Source organism: Bombus fervidus, chromosome 13, assembly GCF_041682495.2.
Source record: "Bombus fervidus isolate BK054 chromosome 13, iyBomFerv1, whole genome shotgun sequence".
Classification (NCBI taxonomy): Eukaryota; Metazoa; Arthropoda; class Insecta; order Hymenoptera; family Apidae; genus Bombus; species Bombus fervidus.
Window position 1 is genome coordinate 6,181,974 of NC_091529.1, and position 20,300 is coordinate 6,202,273.

The window sequence follows — 20,300 nt, forward strand, 5'->3', positions numbered from 1 at the left end:
AAGACACCAAGAAAGCAATCCTAACCTAACCTACTTGCTTACTTCATGATTTTTATCTAACCTATAATTGAATCTACAAATCGCACTTAAGACACGCGAATACAAGAAGACACCAACGAAAAGAATCCAACCTAAGCTGCTATTTTCGTATAGCAATTCAAGAATATGAGATCATATTTGATAAAACAAACGTACAAAATTGTTTATCGTACTGTGTATTCCAACGACGTCTAAAATCTACAAATGAAATCCTCGAATTAGCCTCAAAAACACACGGCCATTAACAACGGCATTAAACGAATTCTGAAACCATCGCATTCACGCTCGTATTTACCCTGAAACGCAGCAAAGACGCACTGTGGTTGAAAAGTCAGTCAATGTTGGATCAGGCTGTACAGCCGTGGAATCGGACATCACGCTCATCGAGGGCTCGTAATTTCAATTGGAAAACGAGTAAAAGGACCGCGGGGAGGACTCGTTCGGGCTCGTGCACGGAAAGCTGAACGAATTTCAAACCTCGCATTAGTATTCGACGAGGTATATTCGAGAGAGCTGAGAACCGCTGGCTGGTCTCCGCGTGCATTTCAACGGCAGCTGCATCGTATCGTCCAGAAGGGTAGACCAAACAGCTTACCGCGATGGCTGCTTCCCTCGCAATCACGCGGCGATATCGTAAATACAGCCCCTTGAAATTCCTTTAACTAATATCGCCCCGAGCACCGTTCGTCGCGCTTCTTCTTAATCCCGAAACTTTCTTCGGTTCTCCCCGTCTACGTATCGTAAGGGCGAAACTTTTTTTAAACCAACGTCTACGAAATTATTCGATGCACCGTAAATAGCGTTGGCAAATAAAAGTCCGCGCCACGAAACTATCGAGAATAGAGCGAAAAATATAAACGGATAAAGAAGCGAGAAGGAGGAAGCGATCGAGATATTCGCAGTTGTGAAACTGGAGCAAGTACCTGAAGGGAACCGTTGGAAATGACTATTCCGGCGCGAATTAAGAGGATTTCGAGAAACAGGACAGTGCTCGGGGCAGGCCTCATTACAGGCGATCCTTTGACGATGAGACGCTGAAGAACGCCTCGAGGGTCGTATAAAATTCGTGGAGAACACCGAGTTCTTCCTTCGAAAACCGATACTCCGCTTTGATTTCATATATATATAGCTCTAGAAAGTATCCAGCTATTTGCTTGCTTCTGACCGACTTTGATTTAGCGACGAAATTACGAATGAAAATTATACCTTAACGAACGATGATCACGCGTCGTCATTTAAGAAAATACAAACCGTATCCGCCACTAGATATGAGATTTTTGCCCCATGAACGTGTCCTAGTGCTGAACTGTTTCCTTAAAAAGTTTCATTTCCAAATTTCTAATTGCACAATTGACGTTTAAAACGTCGTGTGTAGCTCGACAAGCGATAAATCTCGTTATTATATGACATCGGTGGAATTGATTCTAAAATAAACATTGCCAGCTGTAAATTGTAACTCTCTGTCTCTTTCTCTCAACGAAAAAAAAATGGCAATCGTTCTTAATCATGTCATGAACCTTCCAACAAACTCAAACACGAAGCTGTAATATTTTCCAATCGACATGTACATCGAGCGAAATTACCACGCGCTCTTTCGCCTTGCAGTTAAAAAATTCAGCACGCCAATCGACGTGCATATATCGAGCGCGCACCAGGCCCTGTGTACGTTTCAAAAAGCAATATCTGTGAGCTGTTTAGACGGCCTCTATTCGTGTTCCTGTACGTAATACAACGTCGGCCGCGCTCGTGTCCCGTATTCAAATTCAAAATCCAATAGATTTATTTTAGAATCACGTTGCACCGGCTGCGCTCTCGCCTCCGCCTCTTCTCTTCGTTTTGTCGCCCGTACCACTGCCAGCCTCCCTTCATCCAGTCCGTGTCCTCTTCTTTTCCTATTTGTCTGCATTTCGCCAGCAACCCCCGCAGTCTTCTCCTCCCCTCTCCGCCCCTCTACTCTTCAGCTCCTAGTTTCGCAACATTTGTACGCGAACCGTGCCCCAGCATTTCGGTTCCACGACCTGCGTGTACAGCGGCAACGATCCGCGGACCATCCTGTTACCGCTGCACGTGAAATCCTGAGTTATGTACGACCATGCAGGCCAACTGGATTTCCAACCGGAGGATGCATCCTGTCCTCGTACCGCTCCTTAACGAACCGTCTACGATAAACACGCCACTTCGATGCAAATCGTCGTGGATGTCCACGCGATTCGCTGAATTTTTTGTCCTTCGATCGATGAATGAACGTGATTCGGATGTCTCGTATCAAGGATAGAGTTTCGGTTTCCCTTTCTTCCTTCGCTGTTTCATTTTGCATTCACAGTGGCCCGAGCAAACACAGTGCCAACCGAAAGTTTAAAACTACCTCCTCCGACGCTCGTTCTTTCCACTCGAAATTAATTCTGCTGGATATGAAAACGCATTTGGAACTATAATTACGACGTTCTACTCCGATTAAAATAGATAATCGCGTTTAGTTCGAATTTGGAAGTTTCTCAACGCGTTCGAGACCTGTGGGAAGCTTAGAATTAGTTTAGAATTATAGCAAGAACTGTAGAGCTAAGAACAACTACGACAGTAATATATTTCATTAGAAAAACACTATTACAAAAATATTCATGAATTCATAAACATACATCGTTGTTCGATTTCTTCCATTATTTCGTATTTTACATTTTACGTGTTAGCGTTTTATGTTCGACTAACGTTCTCGCCTAACACTCAGCTGGCTAAGTAAACCACGTACACGACTGATAAAGCGCACGTTCCACAGAAACGCATAAAATTAGAGAAAACAAAAGGACTGTTCTTCCGAGAGAAATACTGTGAGAACCAGATAAGTGGAGAGAGGTGTAACTGCGAGACAGGGCTGAAGGGTAGAAGAGATTTGGGATACAGTGGTCTATAATGTATGCAATTGGGCCGAGGCAGTGTGTAGGATGGTACCTACCTCCTGTTGGTCGATTATGCGTGCTGCTGAATGGCGAGAGGAGACTAGGAAGCCAGAACCATCGTCCGCCTGCGTAGGCGCTATGCATGTCAGGCATTATATGGTATTTGGTGTGTATCTGTTCCACGCACACCGTGCTTTGGCATTCTGCGCTAGGAATTACAGTGGAACACGTGTCCCAACAACATTCTGCGTATGGTCGCATTCGTCATCGATGATCACTTTACTATTTACGTCGAGTGGCTCACACGGCGTCTTAACGGAATCTAATAGGACCAGTGGCAACCAGAGATAACTTCGAGCTTCGGTAATTCACGTGTACAAGAATTGAATTGATCGGTTTCAATTTTTACGAACTTTCCAATTTTCACGTCAGAGATGTACGACCAAAATATATATATATATTTTTTTTTCTTTTACAAATAATGGTTGACGACGAATGAAACGAAAAAATGCGAAATTTTAAATCGACCTTGTATCTCGTGTCGTCCTCGAGCATCGCGGCTTGGAAAGAAAAGATTGAAACGTTGGTCGAGAGGTCTGGTCGTAAGCTAACCTTAACCCAGGCTAAAGTTGGACCCAATTTTGGCACAGTCGATTTTAAGAAGTAAGTTGCGCGAGTAAAGTAGCAGAGAAGGAAGTTCATGCTGCATCGACAAGTCGATTCAAAAATATTCGAGGGTCGTAATTTCTGGCACATTCTCCGGTTTATTAGTGGCGAACTAGGCCACACACGATGCGTTCGATACGGGCTAAAAGTCTACTCGCTATATCTGGTGATACGCGTGGCAAACTTTTCCAGCCTCGATATAACTTCGAAACTTGATAATCCTCGTTCGCGCGGAAACATCGAAAAATTGGCTTGCTTTCGGCTACCAGAAAAGTCGCGCTAGAAATAACGCCATAGAAATTGTTCCAAATAACATCCGGAAAGCGGATCAGAATTAAATAAATATACTGTTTCTCGAAAGTACCTGGACAACGCTCTTACGTATTTTTCGTCAACATTTATCTGCTACAAATCGGCTAAAATATGCGAATACTCAACGGAACACTGCGGATTTCTACAGATTTACAATGAAAATTTCAAAGTACAAAAAACACAGAAAAGCCACGTAACGTGGAAAAATCTAAATAATATTCCAATGTTCCATTTCTTTAGTTATATTAATAAAAATAGAAAATCGCATAGAAATCCACCGTCTATATAACAGGGAGAAGAAATTTCGTTTATTCGTTGAATTCGAACGAATCAAAAAAGCTATCATTCTCATTGTAAATTTCCCCCCCCCCCCTACCTTTTATTTGCTTTACGTTTTACTTTCATTTCTTTTCGTTATGTCCCTGTTTCGATAGTGTAAACCGAGCTGATAGCGTTGATATGCAACGCGTCAAATCGCGCAATTATTTTGCAATAACGAGATACGTAATTGAGTTTGCGAAGCAAGCAAACCGACAGGTGTTAGCGGAAAAACGGTATCGAAACCTCAAAACGAAATTCGGTGTTTTTCCACGGCCAAACCGGTGAATTTCAAATAATCCGCAGGTCCAACAGTTTTCACGGTAACCAAGGCCGAAAAAAAAGCACGAATCCTATTCTCGTCGCCGCGTCGGCTTTCGATTCATTTAAATGCAAATGTAAACTTCAAGGGTGATAAAACAACTGTCCCGCGTTATAGTGCAGCAAGGAGGCCCTTTTATTTTCCCTTGTAAACCGGCTCGAATACGATCGCTATACACCGGATGCAGTCACCAGGAAATGGAGAACCGTAACAACGAGTCCATAATGGCCATTATCTTGTTACACATTCAGATCGAAACGTACGCCAACGTCTACAGTCTGATCGATGCGTTAAACTTGCTAAGAAACGAAGTTGCCGATGTAATGCGCCAAATGAAATTCCCGTCTTGCAACAGTGAACGAAGTTCCTCGAAGAATGAAAGCTATAGGTCAACGGTTAAAAGAACAGCTCATAACTCAAAAATGCGAGAAAGAGGTGGCTTTTCTCCGTAAATCTTGCTACAGTAATAAGTTGACTCATGAATAAGTTGATTCGCATTTCGCGCAATAAATATAATAAAAGAATGGCAATTATACTTGTACAAGGGTTAAAGAAACTCACGATTGAAAAATTGGGAAAAAAGATTATTCCTTTATGTCGATGTAAATCTTAGTGAAATAACCAGATTGGATAAATTTTACTTGATTACGATAATGAGAACTGCAAGTGGATAAATTTTCCCGAGACCACGAGAACTAAAATATACAAGTTAATTTAATTGAGATATTAAATTGACAATATCGATGAATCGATGTTTTATCATAAATTCTGACTTTTCGAATAGTACGGTAAAATTTTGTTAGAGCGTAAGTTATACAATTTGGACAAGTAGTTTGGAAGAAAATGGCTGGTGAAGTTTGGCATATTTACATACATCCAAAACTCGGTTGTGGGTCGCCTTAATAAAGGAGATTCGAAAAATGGAATCGCCTAGCTCGGCTTAACGAAGAAAAACTTCTGAAAATGAATCCTCAATTCCCTCGGACGAAAGAAAACTTGAAAAACGGAATTCTTGGTTCCACTAGAATCGGTGGAAAAGTTTGAAGCCGGAACTCGAATTAAATTCATCGAACTCATCGCGAGAGGATCGTTCATCTTCATCGCCGAGAGTTTGCTTAATTTTCTACTTTTTACTTCTTGTTTGCATACAAATTTTCTTCCAGCTACTTTTACCATTTTTTTCAGCTATGTTAGAAACGATTTTGCAATTCGCCTATCGTTGGTCCACTTTTGTCCGCCGATGTAAATGACTAGCAGGTGCGAGTATTGATCGAAACCTATCAAACGAGGTAATTTCGTCGGTCAGTCTATTCGAAATTTATTCGCAGTTCCGGCCCATCCGCGGCATCATAACGGCGAAATTTTCATTTCTGCCAGCTCCTGGCGCCGATAAAGACCGGATTCTAGTTCAATGTGCCGCGTAAATGTAGCTTACCTTCTGGTAGTCGAGGGCCAGCAGAAGGTATTTTCGGTCGGCTGAGAGTTGATGATCGAAGCTCGATATCAGCGCCTGAAAATTAAACGCAGACCACAATAAATATTAATCACATTATATTTCTAGAGAATCTTTTGCAAAATTTATTGCAATGTCACGTAGAATTTCGTTAATCCTCTTCATAAAAATAAAATTCAGATAGTCCAACGATTTTTCTAATAATTTTATCAACACATTCGCTACCTAATTCTATTTTTGTACGTACAATATTTCTGCACAAACAAATCACGTGTAAATCATATTGCACATATATTGTACGCGATAATTGCCCCAGATTTGTGTTTTTTCTTTTTTTTTTTTTTATATGAATTGCATATGTTCATTTAATCCGTAGCTTGAAATTGGATCTAAATTAATCTTAAAACGTCGCGTATACGATAAATACAATCGAATATCAAACACGTACAAATAAATATCGAATAGGGAGAAGTAGATTATTTTTTCGACAAGTAGAGATATTTCTTGTTGGCGGTGGACAAAAGAATAGAAGAGGAACACGTTATACTCACGTTATTACTCGAGTCTAAGATTTTCCTCGGCTTCCTCGATGTGACATTATAGATCAGGAGATTTCCAGCTTCATCGCGATACAGTATCTCGTTTCCTGCGACAGAAATGGTCACGTGTATTTCCGTTGCCATCTCCGTTGAGAGACACGCGAGCTTTTGTTGCGACGAGAAAAAAAAAGGAATTGCCTCGATAAAATGAAATTACTTTGATATTGCCCTCGATGGGATCGCCACTGATTGAAGAAGCAATGCTTCTGACAAAATATCGAATTACCTGTTCTAACTCGTTCCAACAAAGGATCCCTTTATTCGTTTAATTAGCTGGTTTACAACGAATATTTGAATGAATTAAACAAGCGTTTAAACTGCCATTTAATCGCACAAACATCAAGATCTTCAGAAAATTCGCTTCAACACCTCAAATTCTTTGCTTAGACCGTACAAAGAAATATATCATTTATTTAACATATCTTTTCTAAACATTTTCTAATTCCTATATATATATATGATTATATCATTTATTTAACATATCTGTTCTAAACATTTTCTAATTCCTATATATATATAGCCTTGCTTTCAAACTTTCAGATTGGTCAACAAATGAACCTCAATGCAATCACGATAATCGTTTCTCGTTAACAATGTTGTGATAATGAAATTCCAAAATGTTGCATACAGCGCACGCAATATATTCGCCAAGAATTTCTACCATTTCAAATACTTTCGTAAACCATTATATAATCGTGAATTGGTTATCGCGTTTTAAAATTCTTGCAAATAATTTCCACCATATTCGTTGCGTATATACTTTAGATCGTTGTCCGCTCACAACTATTGGATCCGCAACTAAGTGATTGCGGATTTTGTCATTAGGTGGTATTGACAAAATCCACAATTACTTAGTTGCCAACTCCAGTCGATTAATCATTGAAAGATGCGTATAAGTTTTAATCTTTGAAAGGAATATCTTCGTGGATGCTGCGTACCCACAGAAACTGGACGGTTGTTTAAAAGGGGACCGGAAGTTGGACAGGCGGCCGCTATCATCAATCTTTTCTCGATCGCACCGCTATCAATCCTCGGTTTAACCCTATTAATACACCTAATCCCTGCCTCTAGTTTCTAATTAACCCGAATTGACGAAGTTTTGCCCCATCGTAACGAAAATCAAACCGCAATAATCCGCGGCCCTCCTTTAACCATTAACCACATCTATTCCCAATTACTCCGGATTAACAAGGTTTCACCATGGGCAGCGCACCTGTAACCGATACCCGGTTTCCACGGGCCCGATATATCGAGAGGCCAATATAAACGTCAAGCCAGTAGCCCAATCGCCCGGGGATATTTCTGCTGGTGTTCCCTTACCGTGTCATTGCGTGCTGTATCACCGCGTGAAACTATGAACCTACGAGATTTTTAAATATCCGGTCCGGTGGACCAACAACGTCATTTGCGCCAGAGACAATGAACGAACGAAAGAAAGAAGATCGGCTTCCAAGTAGAAACGATGAAATAGCGATAACGATTCTTAACTGTTGAAGCGTTGAACTTCTAAGAAAACTCTACATCTGGTCTTTTAGTTTTCTCAAGCACTGAAGTCATCGACAGCCTATAGACAAAAGACCGCGTCGAAGGCAAACCATAAACGGAGTAGATAGGCAACGTTGGCTTCAGGGTTTTCAGTCATAGGGTAACACTGCTAACGTGGGGATCTGGATCAGCTCATGTTATATTCCGATTTGTATTTACACTTCAGTATTTAAAATATATATTTTCTACCTTACAATTTATCCACGCGTTCCTTTGTATTCACATACATCTAATAACCTCAACATTAACAAATTCTAGGCGTTCGCGTATTGAATTTTTATATGCGAACGAACGTGAATTTTATGTACCTAGCGCAAGGCTGAAGATTTAGATAAAAAGTGGGATAAACTTGTGTTTCGGTAACGTGTGATAGAGTAAAAAATGCACGGTCTCAGGTACAACGAAGATTGTATTGAATTGATCACAAAACTGTCTCGCGTGTTTCACGTTTTATTTTTAAAATGAAATTTGATGAAATTTTGTAGGCAGAGAAAGAAGGTTTCTTGTACTTTTTGCTAGCGTGTAACAAAGCGATGTACGTTGCTTTTATTCTTTTTTTGTTTTTCAACTATCGTGATGTTTATTTTATTCGATAACCTTTTTTTTATGTTTAAATCATATAAAATCGATCAAAGGTATCCAGCTGCCTACACATTTTGCATGTAACTTTTTATCTATCTATTTTGTTTTATTCACAGTGTAATAAATCTATATTCGTGTATGCGTGCTCCGCTATACGATACAGAATTATTTTTATTTCCATTTGTAGATATCAAATTATAATTGATTACACAGTGTACAAATATTTATCCACGTATCTTTCCATATCGATAAAAGATATGACTTGTATACGGAAAAATATTTCCATTTGAAAATCAATTTTAATTGACTGAAATAATGTATCTGTTTAACGCCTAACAATAATTACGTATAAATGAGATATACGATAGCATTACAAAGGAAACGTTTGTAAAGAGAGAGCAGACTAATAAAACATTTCACGAAACCTGATATATATAATTCAATCTTTTAAAGACGAAAATAAAATAAAGAAGAAGAGCCTTTGTTCAGAGAGCTCTACTCCTCCATCAGCATCAATCTTCTTTATTTCCGACGTAATAACATTTTAAAGACTGTATACAAAAACATCGTTCGAAACGAAGCAGACGATTAGAACTCGGTGGCGGGTCGAAGCACTGAAATCTGTTTAAAAATGAAACTCCAAACAGAAACGGTAAAAAAATCTTTTAAAAAATGAAAATCGAAATAGAAACAATGGAAGCTATTTAAAAATGAACATCGAAATAGAAATAATGGATGATATATAAAAATGAAAATCGAAATAGAAATAATGGAAGCTATTTAAAAATGAACATCGAAATAGAAATAATGGATGATATATAAAAATGAAAATCGAAATAGAAACAATGGAAGCTATTTAAAAACGAATATCGAAAGCTGAACGCAGTGAAACGTCTGTTAAAATCCAAGTAGACGCGTTAAAATCTATTTAAAGTGAACACCGACCCATTGGAATCTACTTAAACGCTAAGATCGAAATGGAATAAGCTGAATGAAAGCTGACCCTCTGTAAAAACACCAAGTATACGTCTGTATGGCCGACACCATAGGGGGTTATACTACTGTCACTTATGACGTCTAACCTGACGGAACAGTAAACCAGTCATTCTACTCAAATGGAACTTGCATGTAGTTCGATCCTATACTTTTGTTAGTATTTTTTATTACTCGATCGGGAACTTTTTAACGAAGAGAAATGTATATACATGACGATAAAGAATGAACATTTACGAGGCTCCGGGAACTCGATGATTACCATTGTTATTGGGTTGTTGTCGTCGTGCTTGCACGTGTAATAAAGCGCGAGATACTTTACGTGGCAACGCGTGAAACGCGATTTTTATTGTTAAATATCTCGTAAACTATGCACGGCCATGCAAACGACCTGACATCGGTCCAACATCTCTCGTTTATATATACGCGCAGCAAATTTTATCGCGATCAACGTCGTACTTACATACGTGTCGTTTTATCTAAATTCGCATTTCTCTGCTTCGAATCATATCATCTTTTAGCGCCGACTATATACAAAATACTTACAATTAATCTTGCAAATTTTTCAAATTCCGTAGTATGTCAAATAATTAGCGAATTTCCACCTTTCTATTGGAAATATTACTTTTCGGAAAATATACGAATTATACGAAGCACGTGGAAGCATATAAAGTCGTTTTAAATTCCGTTACGTTGCAAATTCTGTGTATGTGATTAATATCGAACTCTTCGAACGAATCATTTACTCTCGTAAATTTATTTATCGCGAGAAACTGACACGAAAGAGCAAAAATAAAGCCCAAGAAAATCCTCGAGAAAGTTGTACCGATCGATTCGTCTCTCGTTGCTTTGTGGCTTACGGAATTATTCAATTTCCTCGGAGCAGCTCGACAGATGCTTAGGACAAAATTTAATTAGCGATATTTCTTTATCAATATGAAACGCGCGTCGATTTAATATAAATCATAATTTCCTAACGAAAACTCTCAGAAAACGCTTGCCAAAATTCTTCGCAATTTCCCAATTCCCTGACATTTGAAAGGATCGGTGAAGCGAACTATCAGAGGAGCCAGGTTCACACGTGAACGACCTCGTTTGGCTGATTTCCATAGAAATCCCACGTAGATCGCTTTAGATTTCACAGGCTGATGAGTCTATCAACTCTCACGCATGCATTATTGCAAGACGGCATTCCCAAATATTCCAGCAACGCGCCACGGCCAAAGGAACATACCAGGATGCACAGAAGGCCATCGCGCGTTCCTCGTGCACAGTTGCCTGTGAAATCCTCGTCGATGTGGGATTTGCCGAGGATAATGTCGCAGCCTTGACTCGTTCAGCCTGACACGTTGTTTTCTCTGCAATTTCTTACCAGACAATGACACCGGCACCATCCTCCGCCTGGTTATTTCTTACTTGCACCTATTCAAATATTTCTTCCGACAGAAAAAAAGAAAGCTGACTGCACACCCGACCTATATCCACGGTTTTTTCAAATTAATTCCAGCGGGAGATGCTGAATGCCCGAGTCATTAACTGGAGATAATTGCGGATTTCTTCTGGACAATGCTGTAGGTACAATAATTAAAAAATGTTGTTTTCTTTTAATCGTATAACGTGCTACGTGCCAATGAATGCGGTAGTATAGAGTTTGAGAGGAATTTGCATTAAATAATTACTAATTGCTTTGAGAATGATTGCCATGAAAAACAATGCCACTGTGCGACAGACATGCTGAAACACTAAATGTGAACACTAAATTGGAACTTATTTTAGAACAAGTCTTAACCGAGAACATTATGGAGTAGACTTTCGTAAGAAAAATTAGATCTCGTAATTTCTCGTTTAGATGTTGTGCAAATTTTCTTCGGAAATCAAAGCCATTTTCTATTTGTATGGAACGAGAGCGAGATTGAAACGAAACATTCCAACTAATAATTTGTAATAAATTCTAACGTAAATAATAATAATAAATTCTATTGTTCTAATCGTTGTACTAATTTGATATTCGGTGAGTGATTTGACCTTCGACGATCTTTCGATTTTTCATAATTCTTCGATAAACGGATTCTCTCGAGTTCCACGTCAGATTATTCAAAGCGCTCGGTCTACCTTAAATTCTGAATTTAGACGAAGAACGAACATACCATTCCGGTAAAATTTGATCGTAAACGGTGAAGTACGAGACATTTAAAATTGTTTACCCTGGTACGCTTAAAAACCGACATTACTTTCTCGCTAACCGTAAATAGGATTTACAGAAGCTATAGGACGAGGGTTGTAAGACATAGTGGCACAAAGAGGCCAAGAATGAATTTCCATGCAGCCAGAAGGGGTGAGACTATACTTTAGCCTGGCTGAACCGGTTAATAGGCAATGGTGCAATTTATCCTGCTCGTCACTCTCTGGTAGCTACGAGCTGGCAAGTTACTTTGAGGTATAGGCGGAAGTCTAAAGACTCGTGCAAGCTTCAACGCGACACATTAACTGTTATTATCGTGATTTAAATAATACGCCGTATATCCTGCAGGGATGTAAATCAGTCGTGGTGTATCTCGAATTTTTCAATTTAAGATATCGAAATTTTCTGCTGATATTAGACGGTAAAGCGAACTGACGTAGGATAAATGAAAGATGCAAATACAAACTGAGAACGAAGAAATCGAAATATTCGTTAAATAGCTGACAAGGAAGATGGTGTCTTTCGTCGATTTAGTTCGTCTCGAAATACGTTGTTATGGATTAAAAAATAAGCGACGCGTATTTTTTTTTCATCGACGGAAAAACAACATTTTGAGGGGATGAAACCCTTGAAAAATAAAAGTGTCAGGTTTCGTTATTTCGGTTATATAAACGCAGCCTTTGCGGATCGAATAGTTGGAAAAGGTTGCATCACAATTGGAAATAAAAAACACAATCTCCTAACTTTGTCGTAGGTATGCAACAATCTGTAAATCGAGACGAAATTGAAGCTGAGAAGTATAGAAACAATATATATATATATATATATATATACTATAACTATAAATAGATATAGAAATAACTATCATCACATTCATACGAGAAAATATCATTTCTGACAGTGTGAGTCATTTGAATCTCTATTTTATAGACAAAAGCGATATTTTCAGATCGTTGTATTTTTATTTCTCATTGTTTCGTCTATCTGTAAAACGGTATATTTGATGATTTTCTATTATAGAGTTAAGAGCCAGTTTACTCCCATAAAATTGTTCGATAAAATCGAGTAAATTGTGTATTTTATTTTAGTTTTTAAATTGTTCAATAAAATCGAGTAAATTGTGTATTTTATTTTTCACTGGGGTTGCTATTTTTTATTGTGTTTTTACTTCGCATTGTGACGCAACTTTTCCCGACGATTTCATTCGAAAAGATTACGTTTATATAACCGAAACAATGAAATCCACACCTGATACCATTATTTGCAGACCATTTTTTCAGCCCCTTAAAATGTTTTTCCATCGATAAAAAGAAATACGTATCGTTTACTTCTTAGTCTGCTGCAACGTAACTCAAAACGAACGAACTCGACGACGAAAACCTGGGGATATGTTCCTTGCGGAAGCCAACGAGTTTTCTTTTTTAAATGTAACACATACTACGGCATCTAAATTCGAGCGAAGAACAAACATGAAAAATATCTCAAATTCTAAGCTTTAAAATAAAATTCAAAGAATATAACTTGAAAGGGAAGCTTGATCCTTCGAAAAACGACAAAATACCATTGATTCTCTTCTCTTAAATACCATCCGCATTCCTACATTTGCACGCAATACAAATTAAAGAATCAAAGAACGTATCATATGAAATTCCGAAACCTAAAGTATCTAAATTACGAAACGAACATCGAAATACGAGAAGCTTGATCCTCTTACGAATAACGAAGATCCAGCAACCTTCTCTCGTTTTCGCTACAATTAAAAAATTGGCAAACTGTTTAAAAAAAAAAATCCTAGTCTGGGGAAGAAAAAGACAGCGATGAAAGCTACGAGCTAAACATTGGACAATGTCTAGGGCATAAGATTTTGGAAAATTTTTAATCGGCCGTCGCCTTTACGCCCCGAAATGAAACGACCATTCCACTTAACCGTGCAACCAAATATTCGCGAAATACAAAGTGTTATTAATTTTCCTTCGTTACGCGAGCCGGCCGTTTATTTTTCGTTTGCCTTTTTACTCCTTTCTGTACCTCTCGATATCGAGCTATCAATTTCGAGAGAAAATGGAACAGGCAATTTTTCACGCCATCACGTTACTACCATGTAGCGTCGATTTCCCTAACGAATCGCTCGGAAAAAATTGACAAACCGGATGGAACGCGAGGCCAACCCGCCTGTCTCCAAGAGAGACAAGTGTCGTAAATGAGCGCGCACTGTTAAAATTTCATCCCCAATCTTCTACGTGCGCGGAAAAGAATAAACGAGAAGGAAAGAATAAAAAAAATGAGCAACGAGGAAGAAATAATAAAGTGGACGTGCGGGCTACCGTATACGCAAGCATGTTATTAATATTGAAATGGAATTTGCGAATTTCGGCCCCTCGAGGATTATGGAATTACAGCGGTGTGACCCGGCGAGCCAACGAGATAATTTCCTTCGACTGATGTTCTCCAAAAAGTGCCCCGTTTCCTGTTCAAATTCCCTTTACACGTCGTATCCTACACGCATCATTGTACCGGGTGTATTACAAGTATTACAATATTTAGCCTTTGCTCGTACGATTTTCTCAAGCGTAATAAAGCGTTTGAAGAATGTTATTTCAGACTTGTGAAATTATTAGCTTGTCCACCTAATAGTTTAAGTGTAGTAATTGTAGTTAATAGCGTAGGATATGCAAACAGATGAATCAATTAATTATTATAACGAACCTCCATGTTCCTTTCGCTCTTGAAATATTCATCGATAATATGGAATCGATTTGTTTCAAAAAAAAAAAAAAAAAGAAAAAGAAAAAAAGATTATGAGCAGCAGAGGAAGATAGAAGTGGACCGAGTGTAATTACGCGCGGTGCCATTTATAAAACGATCTGCGCGTAATCGATCGAAGAAATATAGGAAGATCGGAACCGAGGTAAATTAAAGTGTCGAAGAGGGACGTGGATCGATGCCCGGAAACCGATGTAAATTTTTATCTTCGCGCACATTTTTTCCATTATTTCCCATCCGTTGTCTACCGGCCGATAGCTTTTTGAGAACCGACAGAATCAATTTCATTGCAACCCGCAAATGGTGCGTCGCCCGTGCTATTATATAGTTGAAACGAAATCAATCGTTACTTAGGAGTCACCAGATACTTTATCGATTTACTTTCTCAGACATTTTCCGATACGTAGGCTACCATAATCCAACAGACTATGTATCTATACCCGAACAACGCGATCGATTCGTAGTAACGATATATAAATTTTGCCAATAAACGCAAATTGACGATGACTTGGCAATTGTTTATTGTTAAAACAAACCAACTAATAATATATTATTCATTTTCGTCGTTATTATCAAGCATTAATTACTATTACTATTTATTTCTTCCACCGTAATCAAATTTCTGCTTTCGACCTCCAACTGTTTAATTCATCGTCGATCGTTCAATCGAATTTCAAACGAATTTCACATGAAAAAACGATGCAATGCTCGACGGACGATCGTTTCTTCTAAAATTCCTACCAATAACTTTCGCAATCTGCTGCTTGGTAATTTTAATCGATCGACATCGTTATCGGTTTGGCTCAACTCGAACCGTTCTGTTCGAGCTGGCAGCTATTCCGATAATTACGAACATGGATATGCTTGAACGTATCTAACCAATTCCACGAGTTCGTTATATTTCTTCCATGAAGCAAGCCACGTTATATCTGTGCGAACCAACTCGATTAATATGCGACGATGACGGAACGATATGCATAGAGAAAGCCGACTAACAGAGAGAAATAAAGGCACAGAGAGAGGACAAGAGGCGTCCGTCGAATTGGCGAGTAGCTGGCTGCTACGAGCGTTGATCACGCAAATTAGAAGCTAACGCGACTATCGGTATGTCAGCGTTTTTTGAACGGCGTTCCCTAGCTATTATGCCGCGCACGGCTTCGTTAAAATCGAGGCTACAGACGATCCTCGAAAAAGCGCGGCTGTCGCACACCGTGCTATCCCTACGTACAGCTTCGCCCCGAGAAAAAAAGAAGGTCGCTGCCTCTTTGTCGCTTACCGCGGGATCCAGCTCCTCTGAGTACCGATGTTCATTTCGTTGTTTAATATCAGCCGGAAATTTAGGTATTTTCGTACGCGAACGTTTAAATTAGATATACGTTCACTGAGCTTGAATATGAATATTGCAAGTACAATTTGTGGAAATTATTATATCGCAGATTTTCCTTGTTTTTTTTTTTTTTTTTTTGGAATGTGGAAGTGGTCATCATTTCTAAGAGAACTCTACATCTGGTCTTTAGCTTTCTCAAACACTGAAGCCATCGACAGCCTATAGACAAAAGACTGAGTCGAAGGCAAACCATAAGCAGTAGATAGGCGATGTTAGCTTCAGGGTTTTCAGTTATAGGGTAACACTGCTAGCGTGCGGATCTGATCAGCTCATATTATATTCCGAACTTTGTATTTACACTTTAGTTTTAAACTATATATATTTTCTACCTTACAATTTATCCACGCGTTCCTTCGTATTCGCATACATCTAATAACATCAACATGGAAGATAGGTAACAGCGTGTGGGGTACAAAAATTATCCCTTGGCCAGAACTCGAATGTGGATATTACAGGTATTACAATTCTTGTATTTAGCGTTTATTATGTTGTAGATTCCTTTCAAAGATAGGTAAGAAAAATATCGTTTATTATATAAATTTTGTTGGGAAATAAAGTAGCAACGTGTGCGATACAGAAACCATGCAGAATTTCGATCAAATATTGAAAGTACGTTGCATGATTCTTGGAAATAGCGTTTGTTGTACTGTAGGTCTTTTTTAAAAGCAAGCAACAACGTGTGTAATCGTTAATTACGTTTAATTTAATCCAGCAATTCGAACAGTCAATTATTCGCTATGTTAACAAGCCACGATGTTTAATGAGATCATTTATAACGCTAATTGCGCGTTAAAAACTACTGTTCCTGTCGTATACTAATTTTTCACCGTACATTTTCCAATAAATGTCTCGTAACTTCTATATACTCTTCCGGATTGCTCCGAAATTTTGCTATTATAATGTTACAGCTAGTCGTATTACATAGCAAACGAAACTTTGGACAGTTTTGCATAATGTATCCGTAAAGCTTTGCCATACCACTGTATGTCGAATAATTTACCACGAAAGCAGTTGGGAAACATGCAAAGCCGATCAGCGAAAGAGTCCAAATGCAAAGCATTTTGCATTTCGGTGTCCATTGGAACGCGTGTACGCGCTGATCTTCACGAAGCTGCGTTTATTTAATTTGCCTGGCGCGCGTTTAACGCGCCGTTTCTCGAGTCGACACTATCCCAGCACAACTGGAAACGGAGCTTAGCAAGCGAGAAAAGGCGGCAGACGAGCGCGTCCAGCTCACGGCCAGGCCGTTTAAACTGAACGACGCCGTTTACAAAGAGGAACGAGCAGCCAGTTGTTGCTGCGTGTGCATGCTTTTATAAGAAGCTCGCAACGAGCCGCTGTAAACCGAAGAAAACGCTTAGGGTAACGTTCCTGATAACACACCAGAGATTCAGACAACCGAGACGTTTCCATGAAAGCGGCCCCGAGCGTGAAAAATGACGCCGCGGCTGTTCGTGCTCCAAGTGATGAAAGCGCGATATCGCGAGTAACGCAATTGTTATTTTTCAAAGTTTCAGAAACTTGTCTTTTTACGAACGCAACAACATCAAAGTATCCGTTGTTTCGGGCAATTTAAAACATTCGAACTTAAATGGTGGATTCTCTTGTCGGGAAGATAATAAAAGTTTGAAAGAGGATGAAAATTTAAATGGTCGAGCAGCAGTTTTATCAAGGTTTAGGAAGTCGAAGGGACGAAACATCGAAACGCCAAGGCATGAAAAAGTTAAAAGCTCCAGAAGGTTGAAGAAAAGCTGGCAAGCTGCAAGGTAAAAAGAGAAGAAAAAAGAAGAAGAAACCTTTCCGCATAGAAATACAGGTACGTGATATTTCAGTTCGAAAGCTCTGTACGCGCTCGATATTTCTTAATACAGAGAAACGCACGGTCCTCTGTGCGAGCAAGAACTCTCGCATGATTGATAACAAGATCATCGAGATTTCACTTCAAGGCTTTAACCTTAAAACGTATGGACCCTTGTGAAACAAAGCTGGAAAAGTACACGACATTTAAGTGGAGAAACCCTCTCCTCTGTCAATATTTCCTGATACAGCAGAACGATGAAATGCCCGCTACTATAGCAGAACTCGCAACCCTAATAACAATCCCATCAAAATTTCGCTCCACGCCCGCAACCCCTAATTGTGTCGCCGCGTAAACAAGCGAAACAAGCCAAACCCGTACGAAAGCTCGTTTTCTACAAATGGAACTCCCTTGTATCCGGTCGTTACTCGTACATCATCATCCACAAAGCATACCGTATAAACGAGGTCCAGTGGCAACCTAACGCCAACCAAGGGGAGATTCTCTTAGAGGGTTAACAGAGAGACGAGGGGGAAGGGCCAAGGTCGCAACGACAAAAAGGAAACGAAGAATGAAAAAGTTATCGACGGGTAGAGCCGCCCTATGGGACCTGTTACCGAAAGATAACGACGATCCTCGCGAAACCGTCCATCGTCGTTTCATATGACGCGCTGCTTCTCGCCATTAACATCCGCACGAATAGCGAACCAACCGTGACATCTCTCCCGTGAGATTTCCGCACCTACCGTGTTTATGGAACAGGTGAAATTAGAAAAGTTGCGTGGCACGAAAATAAGAGAAATTGTCGAATTCGATTTAAAGGGAAAATCGTACTCTCGATGTTGCTGATCGCAACTTTAATCCTGTTGGGAATTAGTCGAACATAGGTACGCTTAAGAAATGCAAAAAGTCAATCTTTTGTTAAAAGAACGATGGTTTTAAAAGCAAACATTATTAATCTCGACGATTTACCTTATTGTCGGACATGGAATCTTTCTGTAATTTCACTCGTGTCGAAGATTCGGACTCGCAGCGTGTGTGAGCAAAAGGTGTAAACGAGAACCGTGTCCTGGAAATCATGGATGCGACCCGATTCTTAAATTAAATCTTCTCGCGAAAGGAGCTCCCACGTAGTTTCGTTATTTTCGGTCTTAGAGTCTTGATAATCTGACTCGCGTCAAAATTTTACGCTCACGGCGTATGTACTCACGAGGTCTGAGAGAGAAGCCGAAATAATAATAGACACGACGCGATTTTCTCCAAAATTCTCAAATTATTTTCAGCCTTAGAATTTTTCATAATCTCACCCGTACCAAATCCGCAGAGCCACGAGACAACAATTGGCAAATAAATTAAGTAAAATGAGCTGCTGGAAGCTTGTTGTAATTGTTGTTTATTTGTATCTCAGGATCTCGAGCTATTAGAAAGGAAGCTATTCGCTACATATATCGTATGTTCACGTATGTGCACATAGTCCGACCGAGCTGCACGTAAAGGCGGGCACGACGCGATTCCTCGTGGAAAACTAGGAACAAAAATACGGAAGAAAATTGTTTCACTGCCGGTTTAGTTTTCGAGGAAATCGAGTTAGTTTGAAAATTTATCAAGTATACTTGAACGTGACGGTCCCATTCTGACGATTTCAGGCTGGGCAGAGCTAAATAATCAGCGAGAGGTTATTCTACGTGTGAAAATAAGTCGAAAACGTAGAATAACGTTTCTCCGTGCGAGGCTTCGTTTCCAAGAAGATAGAGTTTGAACGTGTCTAGTTAAAAATCCGCCTGCCGCACGCGTATGATAAATTTACCCTACATTTTCGACTTAATTTCCCATGTAGAATAACCTGCTGTCGATCATCCCAGCTATCTTAACTCTTTTCTCTTTTTTCCATTTATTATATCGAATTCGCTCAAATCTTCCTCCCATGTCCCACATATTTTTCTTCTTCTGACCTACTTAGATCCTTCGTACACTTATACATCGAACACGGTATTTTCAAGCGACCGTTGTTCCACCGTCTAAATCCAAGGAATATGTTATTTAAAAAAAGCACAAAAAAGAAGAAAAAACTCGTAAGATTTAGACTCACAGTATACGAGATCGCGAGCTGTAAAACAGCACCGCGGCCTCGAAATAATGAACGCACCATGGGTTTACGTGCGCCCGTTAAAACCACCGGCTCGATCGTATTTATGTATTCGGGGCTCGATCGCCAGATCCCACGAAAACGCTTATTAATTCCGGAAATAACGGAAGGGGGTGAATAAATTTTTCGGCTCCGCCGATGGCAGGGGGGTAGGGAGGAATGTAGACGAGGGTTTCTAGGCACGATGAAGGGAGAGCATGGTCAGAAAGATTTATCTCGTTGGCGTTAGGAAAACGGTTTTGATGGATCGTTCGGGTTTCTTGACTTTTTTCCCTTTGGTCTTTTGGGAGTTGATTGCGTG

General features: G+C 39.5%; 1 protein-coding gene across 3 annotated transcripts in view; it reads right to left on the reverse strand.

The window, feature by feature from the left end:
* LOC139993526 (venom dipeptidyl peptidase 4) overlaps positions 1-20,300 on the reverse strand; it is a 317,337-nt gene that overhangs the window by 209,025 nt on the left and 88,012 nt on the right. For all 3 annotated transcript variants that reach the window (XM_072015337.1, XM_072015338.1, XM_072015335.1), the window contains 2 exons: positions 6,556-6,650; positions 5,987-6,061 (listed from right to left, as the gene is read on the reverse strand). In XM_072015337.1, the coding sequence (XP_071871438.1) occupies positions 5,987-6,061; positions 6,556-6,650 (170 nt within the window). The remainder of the gene's footprint in view (positions 1-5,986; positions 6,062-6,555; positions 6,651-20,300) is intronic.